The sequence below is a fragment of the Cercospora beticola genome, chromosome 6 (assembly GCF_033473495.1).
Source record: "Cercospora beticola chromosome 6, complete sequence".
NCBI lineage: Eukaryota > Fungi > Ascomycota > Dothideomycetes > Mycosphaerellales > Mycosphaerellaceae > Cercospora > Cercospora beticola.
In genome coordinates this window covers 1-20,206 of record NC_088940.1, presented here as the reverse complement: position 1 = coordinate 20,206, position 20,206 = coordinate 1, and the positions used below count along the sequence as shown (strand labels likewise).

At 52.3% G+C, this 20,206-nt stretch overlaps 6 protein-coding genes across 6 annotated transcripts; 5 read left to right on the top strand and 1 right to left on the bottom strand.

Annotated features, from left to right (window-relative positions):
* Positions 1 to 1,078: 1,078 nt before the first annotated feature.
* RHO25_009147 (uncharacterized protein) lies at positions 1,079 to 1,832 on the top strand (the record flags this gene model as incomplete). The annotated part of the gene is made up of 2 exons (XM_065603154.1): positions 1,079 to 1,552; positions 1,605 to 1,832. 2 exons carry the CDS (start codon positions 1,079 to 1,081, stop codon positions 1,830 to 1,832), a joined length of 702 nt encoding a protein of 233 aa, XP_065459226.1.
* A 62-nt stretch (positions 1,833 to 1,894) lies between these two features.
* Positions 1,895 to 2,104, top strand: RHO25_009146 (uncharacterized protein; the record flags this gene model as incomplete). Its single annotated transcript, XM_065603153.1, has 1 exon — positions 1,895 to 2,104. One exon carries the CDS (start codon positions 1,895 to 1,897, stop codon positions 2,102 to 2,104), a length of 210 nt encoding a protein of 69 aa, XP_065459225.1.
* Positions 2,105 to 3,372: 1,268 nt separating this feature from the next.
* On the bottom strand, positions 3,373 to 13,041 carry RHO25_009145 (uncharacterized protein; the record flags this gene model as incomplete). Its single annotated transcript, XM_023605048.1, has 1 exon — positions 3,373 to 13,041. One exon carries the CDS (start codon positions 13,039 to 13,041, stop codon positions 3,373 to 3,375), a length of 9,669 nt encoding a protein of 3,222 aa, XP_023448530.1.
* A 1,235-nt stretch (positions 13,042 to 14,276) lies between these two features.
* Positions 14,277 to 14,745, top strand: RHO25_009144 (uncharacterized protein; the record flags this gene model as incomplete). The annotated part of the gene is made up of 2 exons (XM_023605049.1): positions 14,277 to 14,338; positions 14,391 to 14,745. The coding sequence occupies 2 exons, from the start codon at positions 14,277 to 14,279 to the stop codon at positions 14,743 to 14,745; spliced, it is 417 nt and encodes a 138-aa protein (XP_023448523.1).
* A 930-nt stretch (positions 14,746 to 15,675) lies between these two features.
* Positions 15,676 to 16,488, top strand: RHO25_009143 (uncharacterized protein; the record flags this gene model as incomplete). Its single annotated transcript, XM_065603152.1, has 2 exons — positions 15,676 to 15,827; positions 15,882 to 16,488. The coding sequence occupies 2 exons, from the start codon at positions 15,676 to 15,678 to the stop codon at positions 16,486 to 16,488; spliced, it is 759 nt and encodes a 252-aa protein (XP_065459224.1).
* A 1,056-nt stretch (positions 16,489 to 17,544) lies between these two features.
* RHO25_009142 (uncharacterized protein) lies at positions 17,545 to 18,855 on the top strand (the record flags this gene model as incomplete). The annotated part of the gene is made up of 1 exon (XM_023605050.2): positions 17,545 to 18,855. The coding sequence occupies one exon, from the start codon at positions 17,545 to 17,547 to the stop codon at positions 18,853 to 18,855; it is 1,311 nt and encodes a 436-aa protein (XP_023448522.1).
* Positions 18,856 to 20,206: the final 1,351 nt, after the last annotated feature.

The window sequence follows — 20,206 nt, the reverse complement described above, 5'->3', positions numbered from 1 at the left end:
TTCATACGACAAATAACCGTAGCTACCTCTGAGTGCAACTACCTTTGAGTGCAACCGCAGGTTGCTAAGCGAGTTACCCAAGCTTGTCATGGATCGAGAGCCGATCTGGCTAGTCGGTTGCACTCAGAGCTGTTTGCATTCGGAGGTGGCCACGATGACGAGATGTACCATAACCCACGATCGCGTCCAATAGTGGAACGGAAGTTGTTGAAGCATTGAGAGATGGCCTACAATACACAGCCTAAGGACAAGCAAGCAAGAGAGAGTTCACAACCACACGTCGCGAGCGCCAACATGATTACCAAAACGCAAGCTGAACTACCTACTCCAGACCGCGCAGATCAATCCTCAGTCATCTGGTATAAGCAGTCGAGCAGCTCGTTACATGTCTATCCGCAGTGACCCGCGGTTTGCAGTTGCCTCCTGAACAATGTGGGTCCGTCGCGTCCTTACTTTGTTGGAGTCGTGCCTCCTTTCCGCGGCAAGCTGCCACGCACTTGCTGTTGCACGACGTCGACTGGCTTGAACTCATGTTTCTACCCATCTTTACCTGGCTCACTACTGCGCTCTTCTTTGCTGGTGATCTTCTCTTCGCTGATCTGCACCACGCGGTCACGATGGGGTACTACGTTACAGAAGAAGACGACGCATCGTCTTAGGCATTGCGATGGGTACCCAGCGCACCCAAGCTTTCAGAGCCTCATCCACAGCTTCTGCTGAGCCTCGACCCGCTTGACACAACGAGGAAAAAATCATCTAAGGTGGAGTTCGTTGCGAAGGACCTCTCATTCGAAGAATGGGTAATGTTGGCTCCTGTCGCTGTGCACGGCTCTACTGACACAATCAGTTTCTGTCACAAGACCGCCACTTCAAACATCCTCTCATAAAGGAGCACGTATGGGTCGGCTCGAACCATGGCAAGTGAGCTGCTACGCTCACACCGGAGTACGCACGTTCTCGACCGGATTTGCCATGGCATGTGATGAAGACAGCCGACGGCCGTGAGCACACCTCATTCTTTCACGAAAAATACGAAATCTACCATACCCCGCGATCGTGGTCAATGGTAGAACGAAAGATGTGGAAGCATCGAGAGAGGGCCTACAACGCGCAGCCCAAGGACAAGCAAGAGAAAGTTGGCAACCACACGTCGCTCCCACAACTGAGTCCAGAGTGCATCTATGGCGCGGACGCACCACCTGAACGTGCTCCTCCTCGAATGGGCTGGTGCGAGCAGCATTTCAGAGGTCATAAGCCAAGTCCAATGCGTTATACGGCTGCGACCACGTACTGGGGTCACAAAGAGCGAACGACGAAGGCACACATCAAATATCTCTCCACACAACAGACAGAGGAGCCATGGCCGGACCAGGTCCAGCGAACGATACTCGAGCCGTCGTGGATAAGTGACGCTAAGCGCAAGGTGCCACGCGGTGTCACTGTCCGAGAGAGGGGAGGCGGGTGGGAAAATGCTCGACAGGACGCCGACAATACCCTTGCATCTGACGAAGCGCCTCTCCCTCCAACCAAACGCCGTCGTACTATCGGACCAGTAAGCAAACCACAGATCCTCGATTGCAGGTGAGAGACTGACCTCGTAATAGGATGCCGACGCTGGAAGCTTACCCCAGGCTGTTGTCGAAACTTCGATGCGTTTACCATTTGAACGGAATGGACGCGTCGACAACTCTGAGGTACCGAGAATCTGCAGCGACGACACGGAAGAGGACTGGGGCGTACCATGGCAAGGACCACCGCTGGTGCGTTTCAAGCGTCGCGGTGTAACTCATGCACTCGGACAACACCACGATCAGACTACGAGCGTTTGCTGAAAGATTCAAAACCGATACTCCACCTCGCAAACATCGACCTCCCTTGGTCGGAGATACAGGCAATGGCAATCAAAGCCAGCGACTTCTGGGACAGTGATAGCCCACTGAAAGCATCTCTCGACATGCAATTGCAGAGGCTGATGACCGATGGGACAGCAGCAAATGGCGTGGACATTGGACTTGCAGAAAAGCCACGGAAGCGGAAGTACATGGCCGGGGCGAATGACCTCTGGTCACCTTTCGGCGAACCTGCTGCAACGCCGAAGGTATGAACCAGTTATTCACATGTTGTTGGGCCGTGGAAGAATGTCATTTCATTATGTTATTGGCAGAGGATCTTGGTAGCATCACGTATCAAAGCCACGATAAGAAGCTGGCTTAAGTTCAGTCGATTCTTCCCTTGATAAGTAAAGTTTTGACAGCCCTACGCCGGCTGTCTCTTTAATATCTACCACTACTCCGGAGGACCTGATAACAGCTAGCAGGTTTGGTAGATAACGCTGAGTAGGAAGCTATCTCTTATTGGCAAGCATAGTGTGAGAAAGATGAAGCTTGATCAAGAGCTCCCTCCTAATAGAAACATGGCGTGAGGGAGGTGAAGCTTAATCAAGAGTTCCCTGCCAATGGCAAACATAGCGTGTGGGAGGTAAAGCACAGTGGGGAGCTCCCGAGTCCCTGCTAATGGCAACCATAACGTGAGGGAAGTGAAGGGAGGACGGAAATTGCCTCTCACCAGCAAGCATTGTGACTGCAACGGCAAGTACAATTTCCGTGCGGACTCCGTGCGCGACTTCTCGAACATTGGGCTTTTTGATTCTCTTTTACCAACTCTCACCTTTGCAGCCGGGTAGGACCACAATCAAGGCGACGATAAGAAGCTAGTTCCGGTTCAGTCAATTCTTCCTCTGAATAAGTGAAAACTTCAATAGCCCCAAGTCCGCTGTCCCTATTAGTCTCTGCCACTATATTAGAGGCTCTAGCAACAGAAAGGGAACGTGATCGCCCGTAAAACAAAAGCTTTACTCAGCAGCATTTACTATAACTTCTAACAGCGAGCGTGCTGCTTGAACAAATAACTCTAAGTCGGAGCTGCCTGTCGGTGGCAAGCATAGTATAAGGGAGGTGAAGCTGTGCCGGAAGTTCCCTCTCAATAGAAAATATTGTATCTATTGTTGGGTGCAATACCTACAACTCATCATAATTCGTGGACCGGTTGCGGTTTCAATGTTGCCAGTCCGGACTCGTTGACAGGTAGCAGCAATTGTGGGAAGTGTTACTTAGCATGGTGGTTGCCATAGAGCCGACATGTAAGCATACTACCATCCCTGCCTACAGGCTATAATGACGGAGCAGACACCAAGTGACGCTGAGATCAATACTAACGCAGGGGGATTGTACAACCACGTGGATGCCTGCTGCCCCGAAAGGGCCGATTCGAGTTTGCCTGCTGGTCGATACGCCGCTGCAGTCCTCTACCGAAAGTAATTCGTTGCGTCCACCATTTCGTATTGGAGCCACACCATTCAACTCTGGAGATGAATCACAACCCACTGGCTTGAGCGCACCGCTCAAACGCTGTTTGAAGGCTCTCCGCCAGTTTTTGAGCACGACACTCTGTGAAGTAGCTCGGATCAAACCGAATTTCGACCTTGATCGTTCCGGCCACCCCGTGCGGAGTACATTCAACGACAAGTGGTCGCCCCTCGTTGCCAATCAAACGAGCATGCCGAAGTGGAAGGCCCTCAAGGTTGTCTCTTACTGCATCCGTCGCTTGAGCGCCATCGTTATTCTGCTCGTTATCATCCACATCCATCAAAAAAGATGTCGGATGGACATAAAGGGTCGTGGCAGCTTTGCACGCATTCTTCGCGTGCTCACTCAAAGCGGCTATCTCTTTCATGCCGTAGTGCTCGTGACGAGTGCATTCGGCGTGGAGGAAGAGTTGAATTCGTTTCAACACATCTTCGAGAGGCAAATCGACACCTTGGTCATCTTGAAGTGGGACGCACAGCGGTACAAGTGCAATGGCCGGGCCGATGAATTCGGTAATCCCCACTGCACCTGAACTTCGCCCAGTAGATATTGTCTCGATCATGGGACCCGTGGAACCGGTGATGTCTCGTGTTGCCAGCGCAAGAGCGGCGTGAATGAGAGTAGACAATGTATAAATGCTTGTGGATTGCGAAGGCGGCATGGCCCATGTGGAGGAGAGCAAACTTGTGGTCACCGGAAGTGGATGATGATCTGGATCGTGCCTGTGCAAAGCCAGCGGACTGGCGGGGGCCAAATGCTGTGTCCAAAAGTCTGCCGACAAGGAAGATGCACGGCATCGAAGAGCTCGACTGACTACTTGCCGCATACGATAGTCGGGATCAGGAACGACTGGTGGATCAGAACCGCAGCTCAAGGCACGTTTGAGTCCTCGTGCCAGATTCTGTAGCGACCATCCATCGTAGACTGCATGATTTGCTGTGAAAATCAGCAACTTCGGTCTACCTCCTTCGCTGAAGATAGCGAAGCGAGACGTTGGCATTCCCAGTGGCTGATGCAGTGCCACGGCCTCCATCTCTTGCCCCTCTTTCAGACTCTCCGTATAGACTGAGCATGGCTCCGGTGAGATCGCATTCTGGCTCGTTACTATCTGATAGTACTCTCCTCCGGAACACTCGACCAAGATTATTCGTAGCACTTCGTGAGCCCGACAGACTTCACGTACAGCACTCTGCACCAACGAGATACTCAGTTCGCCACAGGCACGCTCGAGAGAGAAGCAGAATTGGGTACAGCCACCACCGGGAGTGGCAAGACACAGACGGAGATAATGGGCCTGCCGGTCTGTGAGAGGATAGGCATCTTCTACTGTCCCCCAGTCAAGACGGTCATCAGCCTGTACAACCTCACGAATTCGGTCCCGAACAACTTCATCCAGTAATTTGAACGGCTGGATCTCTTCCTCTGCATTATCTTCCGTATTACTATTGTATGGCAATCGAGCCATATCGCAGAGTCGAGGGGTAGCAAGGACTTGTCGAACGAGCATAGTCATGCCATGCTTCCGAGCCAGAGACACCAAACGCATCGCAGAGATACTGTCGCCACCTAGATCCGTGAACGATGAGTCTGGGCTGATATGTTGCGCATTAACACCTAGTATTTCGGCCCACAGTAGCTTCAAGCCTTGCTCATGACCGTTCATTGAGTACGGCTGAGGATGAACAGCATGCATCTCATGTGGAGGCTGATAATCAATGTCTCTTGTCCAGGCTGCCAAGGTCGCTCGGTCACGCTTTCCAGTACGATTCAGCGGAACTCGTGAGATGTAATACAGACATGTAGGTACCATGTAGGGCGGTAGGTGTTTACGCATGATGGTTTGGGCTCTTTCGAGAAGACGTGCTCGTTCCGCGACGTCCGAGGCACTGCGAGCGTGCAGGAGACCGGGCTCCTGCTGGATATCTTCTGATCGATCTGAGACGACAAAAACTGTCAGACGAGGCTCGGTCATGTTTCGATAGACAACGGGCTCAATAATGGCAGTCAAGTGAGGCAGAGCTTGCACTAGCCAGTGCTCGACCTCTCCCAGCTCTACCCGCTGACCAGAAATCTTGATCTGATGATCTTTGCGGCCAAGAAGCTGGACGGAACCGTCTGGCAGGTGTCTTGCTCGATCGCCTGTGCGAAACAGACGTTTCCTGTTGGCCTTTAAGCCGCAATCGAATGGCCATGTCGCATGGACTTGAAGGAAAGCAGCGTCCGTCTTCTTGTCATCTTGCCAATACCCATCTGCCAAGATAGGCCCTTCGATCAGCAGTTCTCCCGAGCACCCTCTGGGAACTAGCCGTGGCACATTTTCGCAAGCAGAGTCGACAATCCAGAACCTGCCCGAAAAGGGTATGGGCAAGACAGAGCAGTCGACAGTCTGGCCTTTGTTGTGGTCAATCGGTCCGCAAGAATTTGCCACTGAGGTCTCAGTCAGTCCGTACACGACATATCCGGGCAGTCGTTCCAACCACGGTGATAAGATCGATGGCCTCACAGGCTCTCCTCCAAGTACCATTCGTTTGATTAAGCCCGCTGAATACGGGATGGGCTGCGTCCTGAGAACACTTGGGGTCAGAGCGACCCAGTTCGCGCCATACCGTTCGGCGGTGCCAAAGAAATCGTTGCTGCACTCGTCCTCTTGAGGGATGCAGACACACCCACCATGATACAGCGTCGCAACGATCTCTGTGACTGATGGGTCGAACGTCAATCGAGTGGATTGCAACACGCGGCTGGTCTCATCCAGCCCCATGCCATGACCTGCAGCTGCCGAAGACGCAATTAGAGCGTTTTGGGAGATTACGACTGCTTTCGGGGTGCCTGTCGAGCCGGACGTGAATAGGATATATGCTGGCCTGGTCGTATCGGATGGATCTTTGAGCTCGATAGGAAGCCCAGGGATCTGAATCTTCGAGGGGAATTGTTGAACATCCAAATTGTCAGCGAGAAGGATCGTACACTCTGGAATGAGACTCTCCAAGCGTGGCACATTCGTCACAAATAAAGCTGCCCCAAGGCGCTTGATGGACTCTTGCAAGCGACTATCAGGATCACGCGAGTCCAGCGGCGTCCACGATGCTCCGACCTTCCACACGGCATACATTAGCACAACGACCATCGTGGACTTGTTCATGCAGAATGTGACTATCGACCCTGGGCCAATGCCTCGAGACTTGAGGTATACAGCGAGCATGTGCGATTGGACAATGAGATCTGAGTAAGTAAGATTGCCATCCCAAGCTTGCACTGCGCGAGATTTAGGGTCTCGCCCAGCCCAGGTCATGAGACGCTCGAGAGGTGTGGGCAAGTCGTCTTGTACATCAGTGCCGCACCAGTCAGCAAGTAGAGCCTTCTCGTCTGGGCTGACGAGATCTAGGCTGTCCAGCGCCTTTTCCGGCTCACTGCAACGCACAATGCCAATAATATGTGCCAATTGGCATGCAAAAAGCTTGAATTCGTCAAGAGAGAGCAGAGCAGTGTTGTAGTGGACGCGCAGCGTCAGCTGATCTGCACTGATGCTGGTCTCAACGACGAGAGGAAAGTCTTGCGTTTGCATATCTGATTCATTTGGGTCGAGCTCCTGCAGACCAAGTGATTCCAAGTCTTTCCGTGGCTTGCTCTCTTCGGACTGGAAGACCAACAAAGTGAGCTTTTCGGGGGCCAAGTTGACCTCATTTCGAACAAGTTCTCTGATCTTGGCCAAACCTGTGTGCTGAAATGCCATCATATCTGTCGCTGCTTGTTGGATGCTGGCCATTGTATGAGACAAGCTCTTCATGCCATCAATCTTCATATTCACGGGCACGGTGGTCAGTGTTGGGCCGAGGATTCGGCCTTGACCGAGCTGATCGCTAGTCTCTCTGCCTGCTAGCACGGTAGCGAACAATACGTTGTCCGACTCGGTGTACTGGCGCAGAAGAAGTGCCAAGGCGAGCTTAACTTGAGTGAAGGCAGTGTGTTCTGTATCGGCAGGGATGGGAATGGACTGGCTATAATCGCAACGACCGAGTTCGGGCTGGCTGACTTGAGAAGCTGTTGTGGAGGACGATGGCCAACTTGGTGTGATGGAGTCAGACAGATGAGATGACCAGAAGTTTCTCTCGGCTGACTGGTCTTGAGAGCGTTGCAAATGCTCTACGAACTTGCTGAAGGGGATACCTGGATTGATACTCCTTCCTGCATACGCTTCTGCAATGTCGTTCTCGATCACTGCCTGCAAGTCGCCGTCGTACGTAGCATGGTGAGCAATCCATGACAGAGTTGTGTCTGCAATGACGAACTTATTCAATTCTTTCCCGTACACTCCTTCCAGTGTACCTTCATACTCGTCCGCATCAGAGACGAAGGTTGGTCTGCAGAGGTTGGAACGCAGAACAACTTGATACAAGCCATCTGCGCCCGTATCTACGACCCTTGTGCGAAGAATGGGACGCTCTTGAATCACTTGGATGAGTGCTCTGAACAGTCTTGGCACGTCGACGTCTGAGGATAGCAGAAAGCGTCTGGTCTGGACATAGGCCATCTGCTGTTCCGACTGGGTAGATGCAAGCATCCCCTTTTGCATTGGCGTGCATGGATACGTATCCTCAATGTCTTGAACATGCACATCGCATGCCGATGCTGCAACACGTAGCATCGAGTCTCTCCGCTGTTTTTCGATCAATTCAAATGGAGCCGATTTCCCCAGCCGCTCTGCTGATGGCTGTGTAATAGAAGACGCGGCATCGGCAGTAGCGGCCATGCCCTCTAAGGTAGGGGATCTGAAAATCTGCACGACGCTCAGAGTAATGCCTACAGCCCGCGCGCCAGAGCTCAGGCGAATGGCCGATATCGAATTGCCGCCACAGCGAAAGAAGTTGTCTTGGCCCGTGATGCTTGCCACGTCTTTCTTCAAGACCGCGGACCAGACATCGCGAAGCTTCAAAGCGGTTGACGAGAGAGGCCTGTCGGCGTCAGTGGCCTCTTTCGCTGGAGTATCTTTGATGAGCAACGGCGTATCCTGTTTCAGGCCTCTCGATGCGTAAGATGAGACGTGTTTGCAGCTTCTTTTGAGACTTTCGAGCGGCGTATTGTCGGTCGAGCTCATCAACTGCGAGAGGATAATTGTAAGATCTTCGCCTACTGAAGCCACTTGTGCTGCAGTCAAGAGGGAGGAGTCATACAAGAAGAGAAGTCGTGCCTCGTCTTCTGACAGCGTGCAGTCCAAGACAAGAGGGTAAGGGTGCTTCAACGGCGGACCATTCGTGTCGTGCTCCCACATCACCACCTGATCTCCTTCATGGCTGTCGATTAGAGTCTCGCTGTTGATTATGAGAAGCGATGTTAAATCCATTGCTGATCTTTGGTAGGGCTCAAGCAAGCTTGCTATTCGATGTAGACTCATCTGCTGGAAAGGCATTGCTCGACTGTGATAGTCCTGCACAGCAGATACGAGCTCTCCTGCTGTGATCGTGTTCAACACTGACATGCGCATTGGAATTGTCGTGATAGTGGGACCTGCGGCTCTGGCTGCAGTGCTGGATGTCGACACTCGACCGCTAAGGACTTCGCCGAAGGTGATATCGCCCACTCCGTTGGCAACACTCAAGAGAATCGACCAGGCAGCGCGAAGCATGACCGCAGATGAAGTGATCGGCCTTGCAGCTGCAGATCTCGTAAGAGATGTGGAGCATTGGTACCTCATATCGGTCTGAGGATAACCAGACTCTGGGCGTGGAGGCCAGGATAGACCCTTGGTCCCATCCAATTGTGATCGCCAGAAGGAGGAACACTGCTCGCTACCGCTGTCATGATCCGCAATAAAGTCACGGAAGGGCGTCAAGGGCTCCATAATCTTGCCATTAAAAAGGTCCCCAATCACACTGGCGAGAAGTTCCATGAAAGCGCCGTCATAGACCGAATGATGCATTGCCACTTGGAAGACGTGGCCCTCTGCGACCGGCTGGAAAGATGGGTATAGTAATTGTGCTCCCTCCATGAGTGAACGCGAGCTTGTATTACTCAAGGCTTCGTCAGTAATAGCGATCCTATGCCCTTGTCTCAGGACGATCTGCATCGGCTCATTCTCATCGCCGAGCAAAGCAATCCTCGTGCGTAGAATGGGAGCAAGAGCTTCAGCAGATGCCCAGACATTCCGGAAGCGGGAGCAGTCACGCCTGCACAGGGTCTCTGGATACGTAAAGGTCACCCAGTACGAATCAGGATCTCGGGCGGACAGTGCAGCCAGCTCACTCTGCAAGGCTGTGCAGGGATATATATCTTCGATGTCATCGACATCCACATGAAGTAGATCAGCCGCAAGTTGTCGGAGCTGTCCATGCCGCGACCTGCCATCCTGCTGATTTCCTGGATGTGCCTTTCTTCCTACTTGTATTTGCTGTTGATGCGCGCTGCATATCCGGCGAATGGTTCCATGATTGAGCACGTCGGAGACGTCGAGCCCCAACTTACGAGCCTCTTGCTCGGCAACTAACTGCATCAGCTTGATGGAGTCGCCACCTAAGGCATCGAATTCATCGTCAATGCCAACTAGCTCCGGGTCTAGCTTGAGCACTTTGGCCCATAGCTGCCGGAGACGATGCTCGGCTGCATTGATCGACCGCGTCTCGATCTTGGCAGTCTCGACTTTGGGAACTGCTTTCATTTGGGTAACAGCGGCGGCCGCATCCATTTTGAACTGCTTTAGTATGGAGCGTTGTACTTTGCCACCACTTGACACTGGAAGAGCATGCAAGGGTACGAAGATCTTTGGTACGGCTCCCTCAAGCATGGTTGACTTCAGTCTGCCTCGAGCGGCTGTGACAATCTCTCGAAAGTTGTACAATCGATTCGCGTCGTCCTCGCCGATGACCAATTCTTCTAGTGGCTTCTGATCTACAGAGGTTGCCGGTGTGCAACAGACGAACGCCACGATAGCAGTCGATCCCTGCTCGTCTTTGAACGCCTCCACGACACTTTCGAATTGCGGCAGAACGCTTTTCACCTGGGCCTCAATGTCAAGCAACTCCACACGCTGTCCGCTGATCTTGACTTGCAAGTCCTTTCTGCCAACGTACTCGAGGCTGCCGTCCATTTGTAACCGCACGATATCGCCAGTACGATACACTTGTGACGAGTGTCCGCCGCGGAGGCCTGTCAGCCACTTGGGGCTCCGACAAAACCCGCCTTGAGCTGTGCCGATATATCCTCTGCCTACGATAGGTCCCTCTATCAGCAGTTCGCCCTCTTCGCCTGGAGGAACGAGTAGCTCCGGGTTCTCACGATTTACGGCCCACAACTTGGTCGCACCGATACTTTCCAGTCGTACCGATGCACTGTTCGGGCTGATCAGGCTTACAGCGGCGATGATTGAGCACTCAGCCGGTCCATAGGCATTGAACAGTCGTGTCCGACCTGCCCATCGCTCTTGTAACTCCGCACTCATCGGCTCGCCTGCTAAAGCTACTGTTTTCACTGATGGTACGGCTGCTGGCTGTATGAAGCGGACGACTGTTGGTGTTACCGTCAGGAAGGATATGCCTTCGTGTTGGATGAACGATTCGAGGGCGGGCGGAGAGAGTAAGGTCGACTCGGGTGGTATGCATATTCGTGCTCCAACCAGGAGAGCGCCTAGCAATTCCAGAATTCCCACGTCCCAACTGTAACGACTGTACTGGAGTACACGATCATTTTGTGTCAATCCGAGAGCCTGTGTGGTGTGGTACAGGGATGTGGTCACATTGCGGTGGGTGATTCTGATGCCTTTGGGAGTGCCTGTCGTTCCGCTGGTGAATATGATGTATGCATCGCCGTTCAGGTCGATTTCGGGAAATGATCTGGAGCAGTGCAGCTCGTGCAGACGGTTGAAAGTGGCGTCCAGCAAGACCAAGTCAGGTTGCTGCGGGGCCATATCGGTGAATCGATCTCGCTGTGATGAAGAGCAAACTATTATGCGGACCATTGCTTGCTTCAGCTGCACCTGAAGCCGCTCCGTGGGTTGTTCGGCGTCAAGTAACAGAAAATGTGCACCTGTGCGAAGAACAGCGAGAATGAGGACCGGTACAACATGGCTTTTCTCACACGCAATCGCTACACAACTTCCCTTCCTGGCGCCTTCACCCATCAACGCCTGCGCCATGGCCTCGGCGTACCGAGCAAGCTCGCGATAGGTCAAAGAGCCGTCACAGGCACTGACCGCACAAGCTTCAGGCTGTTGCTCAGCATGTTCGCGAATAAAGTCAATGATCGTGCTCTCACAACCTCTCAAGACCCTGCCTTGCTGCTGATCTTCGCTGTCTTCTACTTGAAGGGCCAAGTCAGCCGCACTGGTCAATTCGATATGTCCACATCGAGTGTCCTCATTGGCGTTGGCTAAGGCTGTACTGATGCGAGCGTAGTGCAAGAGCATCTGCTCAACATGTTTTTGGCCGATGATTGCGGGATCGAAGTGTACTTTGACATGGACAGTGTCCTGCTCTGGTGTGACTGAGAAGACCAGTGCGTGGCTGAAGCAAGAGCTGAGATCAGACTCGGCATCCCACTCGTCTTTCGCTTCACGCCACATTGACGTTTCTGGTGGCTGGATCACCACAAGGCTTTGGAAGTCGACATTTCCCTGAAAGACTTGAGGTAGACAAGAGCGCATATTGGTCAAGCCGAACTGCTCGTGCTGCGCTGAAGATACGATCTGGTCGTTGATGCAGCGGAGGAAGCTCTTGAAAGTGTAATCCGGGTCTACATTGACTGCCATGGGGACAGTGGCTTGGGTGGGTCCAGCAATGAGATACGGATCAGATGCTGCATGACAACGTCCGGAACGAACATCGCCGAATACTATACGTTGAGCGTTGGCGTGTTGGCTGAGAAGTATGCCGAGTGCAGCCTTCATCAAAGAATCGAATGGGACATCTCCTTCGTAGTGAGGTCGTGAGAAGCTGGACTGCACGAAGCAGCTCGGAGACGGCAATGCCGTGGTTCCAGCAACCGATGGAAATGGCTGGAATAACTCGTCACCAAGTTCGGAATACCAGTATAATCGTGATGATTTCGCATGCTCCAACTGCAGACTCTGGAGCTGCTGGACAAAAAGAGCATGAGGCAAAAATGGGCGAGGCTCTTGATGCTTCCACAAAGCCATGACCGTTTCGAGAACAATGTCCAGCACGGTCTGGTCGACGATGGCACGGTGGACGCACCAAGTCAAGATTGAACCGTCGAGCTGGACTGAAGATAGCGCATGAGGTGACTGAGAGCTTTTGAGAACTACAGAGAAGGTGCCTTTGCCCGGAACCACCAGGGGAGCAGTTCTGAGGATGGGAAGATGCTTGGCGACCTGTTGCCAGCATGCCTGGAGAAACTCTGCTTCCTCACGAGATGCGAGCCGGAACGTCGTCTGTAGTTTGTATGCACGTTGATGTGCCGTCGGTAGTGCCCAGATGTCCTGCTGAAAAGGTGATGTCGGGTATATGTCTTCGATTTCGGTCCGGTCGATGTCAAGGTCTGTCACTGCCCGCTCGATCAAGGTATCAACATCATCTGGCGAGAGCAACGGGAAAGCAGCTGGACCTGATGCAGAGGAAAGAGTCCCAGCACAAAGATTAATTTCGAGCACCTTGGTTTTGTCGGCATCGTTGAAAACGCTATCTGTCGGCGAGTCCTTGCGTGCCATCTGTGAAGTGTGCGCTGTCATGGCTGTGATTTTCTTTGGTCGACCTGGAGACCAACGACCTGTTTTGAGAAAGAGGTTTGATCAAGTCTTTCTTGCTCGATCAGTCGAGCCGAAGACGATGTTCCAGTTGCTGGCTTGTCATGTGACCGAGAAGGCTGTGAAAGTGACTGCAGCCTGCAGTCCTCCAAATGTTGCCGCTGCAAACTCGAGTGGCATTCCAAATCACGTAAGCACAGCAGTGCTGGTTACGTGATACGTTTCGGTCTTGTCGATGGACGTTTGGCTGCGAGATGGAAGTACGGAGCATGGCTGTCTCGGTGGTACCACCCCTTTGCCGTGGACCCACCTTAATGTGATCCCACTCAAAGCCAATGCTTGACATGCTGCAAGCTTCCGTCAGGGTTAGGGATAGCCAGCTTGGATAGAACTGGGTCGACCTTTGATGATGCACATTCGCTGCCGCCATAGCATGCGCTCCAGTAACCTCGCACTCGAGATTGTGGTAATGAAAGAGCCCGAGATGCGGGAGCCTAGCAAGTATCCTCAGGATTGTTCGAAAGAGAAAGAAATGTTCAAACCGCCAAAACTGTCCAGGTTGCTAGAAGAGAAGCGCAAAAGGCTACCAATGCGCGGCCTCAGGCCAAAGCCAGGGGCGTTTCCAGGCTGCCATCGAAACAGTAGCTCAGGTGCTGAGTTCGCAGGATCATCCAACTACGTGCCAGAGTGAAGTGTGTTCCATACAGACGCAACACCTGACTTGTCCGGCGGTCGATGCACGTACAACAGATGACACGCAAAACAGCGACCACACACCCGTCTGTTCTAGCACGAAGTCGACAATCCGCCGTTAGGGCATTAGAAGAGTGTGGGCGAGAGCGCTGCCTTGGGACAGATGTATATGGCTGTCGGGCCGAAATGAGAAATTGCATTCAGACGCAACGGCGAGGGCTTTCTGGAAGTGCCAGACAACAGAGATTGCATGACGAGGTGCAGGTCGAATAGGCCGGATCCAACGAATCTGAGCAGCCTGCAAAAAGTTGAAGCTGCAAGTGAACAGCGAACGCCTGCGCTCTGCCTCTAGAGACTCCACGACGGAGCTCGTCAGGTTCGTGTTTGACCAAACACCAACCATCAACTTACCTTCAATTACCAATACGATATCATCATTCGCCCCGTCATCAGAAACTTGACACAGCAGCAGCGGCTCAATCCCAGCAACTCGAAGTCCGAAGACCATCATCTACAACATCAGAACCATGGCTGCTCGCATTCCGGCCGTCTTCAACCTCATCCTGCTCACCACAGCTACCTTTGTGAGGTGAGTCAGCTGCACGACCTCTTCTCGTAGCGAAGCACTGACCTCTTCTCAGCTTGCCATTCGACACTTCATCCTCTGAATTCGGCGAGAGAGCAGTCCCTGGCTGTTGCCCAAGCGCTGTCCACTTCACTCTACTCCAGCTGGGCCAGACCCTCATCACTGTAGCTCATGCCTACTACGTCACACTGTTTACCGGCGAGAGGCTTATGGACGAACTCCAGTCCACTCCACTTGCCATTCGCGCGCTCATGGTACTCCTCAACGAAGTTGCGATCATCCTCTTCTGGTTCCGTGGAGCTCCCTACAACCTCGCCAAGATGCCCATCGTCGTCGCTACCTCCACTGGTCTTCTCCATCGCAGTGGCCGTCAGATGGCTTGGACGCTCACGCAATTGGGCTTCATCTGATGGATCGGCCTTGTCACCACAAACCGCAACCGAGCAGAGAGCGATAGCACCGCATGACTACAACACTGTGACGCCATTGTGTTCGCTGATGAGGACCAGAATGGTAAACGTGCTGGAATCGGGGTGTGGAAGCATTTGAGCGCATCGTGCCTCACTTGAAAACTAGCATCAGGGGAAGCGCGCTGTAGAAGACATTTGTGCTTGTTGAGAGAGCCTTCAGCTTCGGGCGAAGTATGCATCTCCATCCGAGCTACCACTACATGGCGTTCTTCATGATTGCAGCACTGTTGCGCATTTCTTTACTTCGATTCATGACACGCATCCATGATGTGTCTCAAAGTGAGACTCCCACGCTGGAACACGTCCTGTCCCGTCGCCAAGATCCAATCATCGTAGTCAATTGATCGCGGTCGTCGATATCCGAAGAAAACACTGCTCGGAAAGGTGGAGGAACTGAGCCAATCGGTGAGGATGGGCGAGAGGAGTATGGTGACGGGGAATCTTCTAGAGCCTGATCGAGTTGCCGCACGATTGGCGCCGCGGTGGACCTCGAGCGACAACCATGCAAGGAGGAGGGACTGGACACCAAAGTACAGGGACACCACGACATTCGCGTTGTCGTGCACGTGTTCTGCTTGGTCCAGTGCGGAAGCGAGTTTCATGCGTGGCGGTTTCTGGTCGTCTTCTCGAGAGAAAGCTGGGATTTCAAGAGAACGTCGCTGCCAGAGATGTGGTCGTCGCCGGTCAAGGTGAATCAAGGAATCCCGCTGTGGATCGGCTGACTAGGCAACCGCTTTGCCAAGGCTGCAAGTGAATGGCAGGAGCTTGCGGCCCGGAGTTCGCGAGAGCACCATTTCATGTTCGAGGCTTCATACTCCACCTTCTCATCAGCATTTTCAGAGCGCTGTCGAGGTTCCGCTCACAACAGCCATGGCTACCAACACGCCGGACGACTCGAGCATCACCACAAACTTCGCCATTCCCACTGGTGCCTCGCGCGCTGGCCAACCAAGGAATCCAAAGACGATGGGCAGCGTCTACCGTCTCCTGCTCCTTCTACTCTCTCTTGCGAGGGTCTTTTGGTAAGCAAAACTCTTCTTGATGATTTATACGAGAAACACACTGACAGCCAATAGCTTCGCTTACGGCCCCCTACTCCTCATCACCGCCATCGAGCTCTCGCCCTTGCCGCTCTCATCAGGACGACCTCGATCTCTGATGGAGGAAGGTGCTGACGATGGCGACCTACTCGCATTCGTCATCGGAGGCCTCCTGTGCTTGGTGTTCAATTTCATTCCGGCTATCGCCCATGCAAAATACATCGCCTGGTCCGCCTGCAGGGGCTCGCACTGTCAACATCGTCAGCACTCGGTTGGCTCGGTTTGCTTCATCGTGTCCTGTCTTTGGCTTCTCGGCTTCGTTCTTCTTCACAGCGAATGCCTTGAAGACGAAGAGTTCGCTCTGGTCGTGACGTGGGTTCCCGCATTGTGTCTTTGCTCAGTCCACGCGTGGATCCTGTTGCAGGAGATACATCGTCCTGTCATACCAGCGGCGCAGCTCTCCGCGCAGTCTTCCCCTCGAGCCACGGCGAGGAAATTTGACATAGACGGATTTTCTGTAGACGACAATGGGGATGCTGTGCGGGTCGATCCATACACTTGCTTAGGGTGCAATCGCAACTGGGTGACCAAGCACGATCGCACCATCTGCACATTGTACGTCACTCATCCTGATCTGCCATAGTGGTGGCCAAAGGACGCTGCTTACGCTTATCGACGCATTCCGGGAACTCAAGCCTACAAAGACATTCCGCAGCACGAGAGGATGAGATGTTGAATGGCCTGTCGTTCTTTCTATGTGCGAGGGCGGTGTACGAAGGCTGGGACTTGCGCAAGAAAGTTGAAGTCGGAGGAAGGACGAGCGGCGAACGACACAAGGGCCAGATGGCCGAAGCTGGTGCATGCACAAATCCAACTGAATAGCTCGCGGTGGCTATACAAATGCTTGTGCGATTCGCTTTCGCTCCACCTGGTATTGCGAAATATTTTCACTGTGTGCCTCATGCAATGTCTTCCAACTCGTGCGTTCTGGCTCCTGGTGTGAAGTGCTGGTGTGTTCAAGACAGGATTGGTTAATGCCCGCCACTCGCATCCTGTACACGCCGCGGATCTTCTTCTCCTCCATGCTCCAACTTGTCGATGTTGACCTTCCCTCCTTCCAACGTCAGAGCTGGCTTCTGATAGACGAGGCCGCCCGCACTGTGATCGTACGGCAAGTCGCTCGCTTCCGGGTAGTTGATCTGCAGTCCGCCAGCACCGAGGTCGTTGTTATGCCTTTTATCGATTCCCTCGTTTCTCTCGTACTTCGCAACTGCCGTTCAACTCTTCATGCTCATAACAGCGCCGAATTCCACAGTGCTACAACTATTTGCGGCCCACGAGGTGCTTTTGAGGGTATGTTCGACGATGGCATCGTCGTGAGTCTCGGAACATCATCGCACGTCCCAATGGTGTAACAGCCGCAAGTGTCCGCTCCAATGGTCAGTAAGTGCACGAGTGTTAAGCCTCGTATTGTAGTACAGACTGCGTGCGGGACATGCTAAATATTCAAATTTTGGCTTCCAAGAATAGGCATAGAACCTTGTCCAATTACGCCAGGCCGTGATCATCCCGGTTTCTTGCAGGGATTTATCCTAGACATCCGGTATAGCGCACAAGCAGATTCTCGAACTTAAAGGAAGACGCCCATTTCTCCCACATTTTGAGAAAGCCACCTCGTCATCTCCACATCGCTTTCGATATGTCGCCGTCCTTCACCCTCAAGGCCGCCTCCCTCGCGGCATTGGCCGTCACTGCGTCGTGCGCCAACCTGCCATCTGACAACAACCTCTGGAAAGTGCCTAAGCGCATCAACGAAGGATCGAACGAGGTCCAATGGAAACAGCTTCCTGCGAATGCGGTCAAGGTCACCGTCGCTGCTGACAATGTGCAAAAGTTCGCGCACTACCCGTTCATCTACAATGTTGGCGGTACTTTGTATTTGCTCTGGTCTTCCAGCAAGAGCGACGTGGACGCCATGGGTCAAGATGTGAAGATTGCATCGTCCAGCGACTCTGGACTCACTTGGTCAAAACCGGCTGTTGTGTTCCCTCCATCGCTCCTGCCGAACCAGACAGATTTCGAGGATTCCAAGTACTGGTGTGATCGGGGAATTCCACAACGCGCATGGCAGCCATTGACGATCGCATTCCTTCCCAGCAGCGACGAGGGTTCGATCAAAGCTTACGCTGTTGCGCAGTCGAGCGACAACATCTGCCCTGGCAGCTACCAGTCTGCTGGCCGCATTGCCCGACAGCTGGATGCTAGTGGATCTGATGTGTTCAAAGGCGACCCATGCTGGATCGAGACCAACGATTACACCGGTTCTCATGGATACGCAGAGACCGTATACGGGACTGTGTATGGAATGAAGGTGTGCGACAATAAGGACGAGATCAATGCTGCGATCAATAAGCCGGATAACCTTGGTCCAGTGGCTACTGACTTGTTCAACTCGCCCATCATCGCTTCGGACGGCCAGCACAATGTCAGCTACCCTACCAAAGCCGTATGGGTCGGCGAGTCCAATGACGGATATTGGCAACGATTCTGGTCTGATGTGTCTGTGAGGAACACCACTGGCTCTGCCTGGGTTGAGTACAGCACAGACAGGAATGGAGCGAACTGGTTTCCAGCCACGACCAATGGAGGTGCCATTGATGAGACCAACATCTACCAGGAGGCCGAAAAAGCTCATTACGGAGCGTTTGATAGCCAAGAACAGCTTCGCTACTATGTCTCCAACGCCGGGATGAACGACAAGCTAGACCAGATCATCCTGACTGTCGCAACATCCCGCGGTTCTGATCCTGCTTTCAACAACATTGGTATTGTGCGTGGAGGTGATGCGGATTCGGTGGTCGATGCGGGTACTCGTCCAGCTATTCACAGTGGACTGCCAGGATTCTACTGGCCATCTGCTGCCGAGGTCGGTGACAAGCTTGCAGTTGCCTATAGCGAGAACAGGCACACCATCTGGGTCAGTGTGATTCAGCTGGCCGACTTGCCGTAGATGCGCTTGAGATGAGTAGGGTGAATTGGAGGAAAGTGAGAATTTCTACAGGGTTTCATTGTATCAAGCCAAGGCTGTGATGAAGACAGTGAGAAGCTCGCTACGACGGTATTAGTACTCGCAGTAGTTTCGATCCTCAGCCAAGACAGGATGCAGCTCTGCCGCAATCGAATCGATTCCCTTCACCTTTTCATCCTAAAAGTATTATGGCCCATGGCACTAGCTTCCAGTCCTCGGCTCTCTTATCGTCTACTAAACAGAATCGTCCGCTTCGGGTGTTCGAGGATGTCTCGGCTGAATCCGACTGTCGTTGCCAGATGCACCCCTCTAACATCGAGCTGCCGCCTAAATACTATACTATCTTATATATATAGGGCTCCGTAGAGCTTACTATAGCGATCGTCGTCAAATATGCCGACGGTTATGCTATATTCGAAGCCCGAGAGAACTGCTCGCTCCCGCTTTGCTAACGAAGATCGCTTGCTTCGAATATCGAGTAGTTATTAATTAATTCTATCTATATTAATTAGAACGACGATAACGAGAAGACTAGATAAGTCTAAGTTATAGTAGGTATCTACTACTAAGTAGCTTGCGTACTCTACTCCTTTCTAGAGACTAATAGATAGGCGGATAGTCTTAACTTTATTCTTGCTAAAGCCTATACGCTCGCTCTCTAAAACGTTAATAGGCCGCCTTAATACTATTATTTCTAAGATTTTAATAATATACCTTTCTAAGATTAATAGATTCGCTACCTTTAGAGCTATTATCGCGAAGGTCTTAGCGAAACTAAAGAGCTTAGAACTTTTATCGACGCGCTCCTTAACGATAGCTCCTAGCCGTATTAGACTCGCGTATAAGTGTTTATAGCAAGCATTTCCTATATTATTACCGCTACCGATACCGCGGTATATACTATTAACTTATACTACGGTATATACTATAATTCTCTATACTATAGTATATACTATAATTCTCTATATCGTAGTATATAATATTAACTTATACCGCGGTACGTACTATAACCCTATACCGCAGTATATTAGTATCTTCGACTAGCTAGAGGATTACATCTCGAGCTATAATACCTTCACGTTAGACCTGCTCCTTAATACCGGAGATACTCTTATACTAATTATGCTACTGCTTGGCGGTTTTAGGGTTAGGGTTAGGGTTAGGGTTAGGGTTAGGGTTAGGGTTAGGGTTAGGGTTAGGGTTAGGGTTAGGGTTAGGGTTAGGGTTAGGGTTAGGGTTAGGGTTAGGGTTAGGGTTAGGGTTAGGGTTAGGGTTAGGGTTAGGGTTAGGGTTAGGGTTAGGGTTAGGGTTAGGGTTAGGGTTAGGGTTAGGG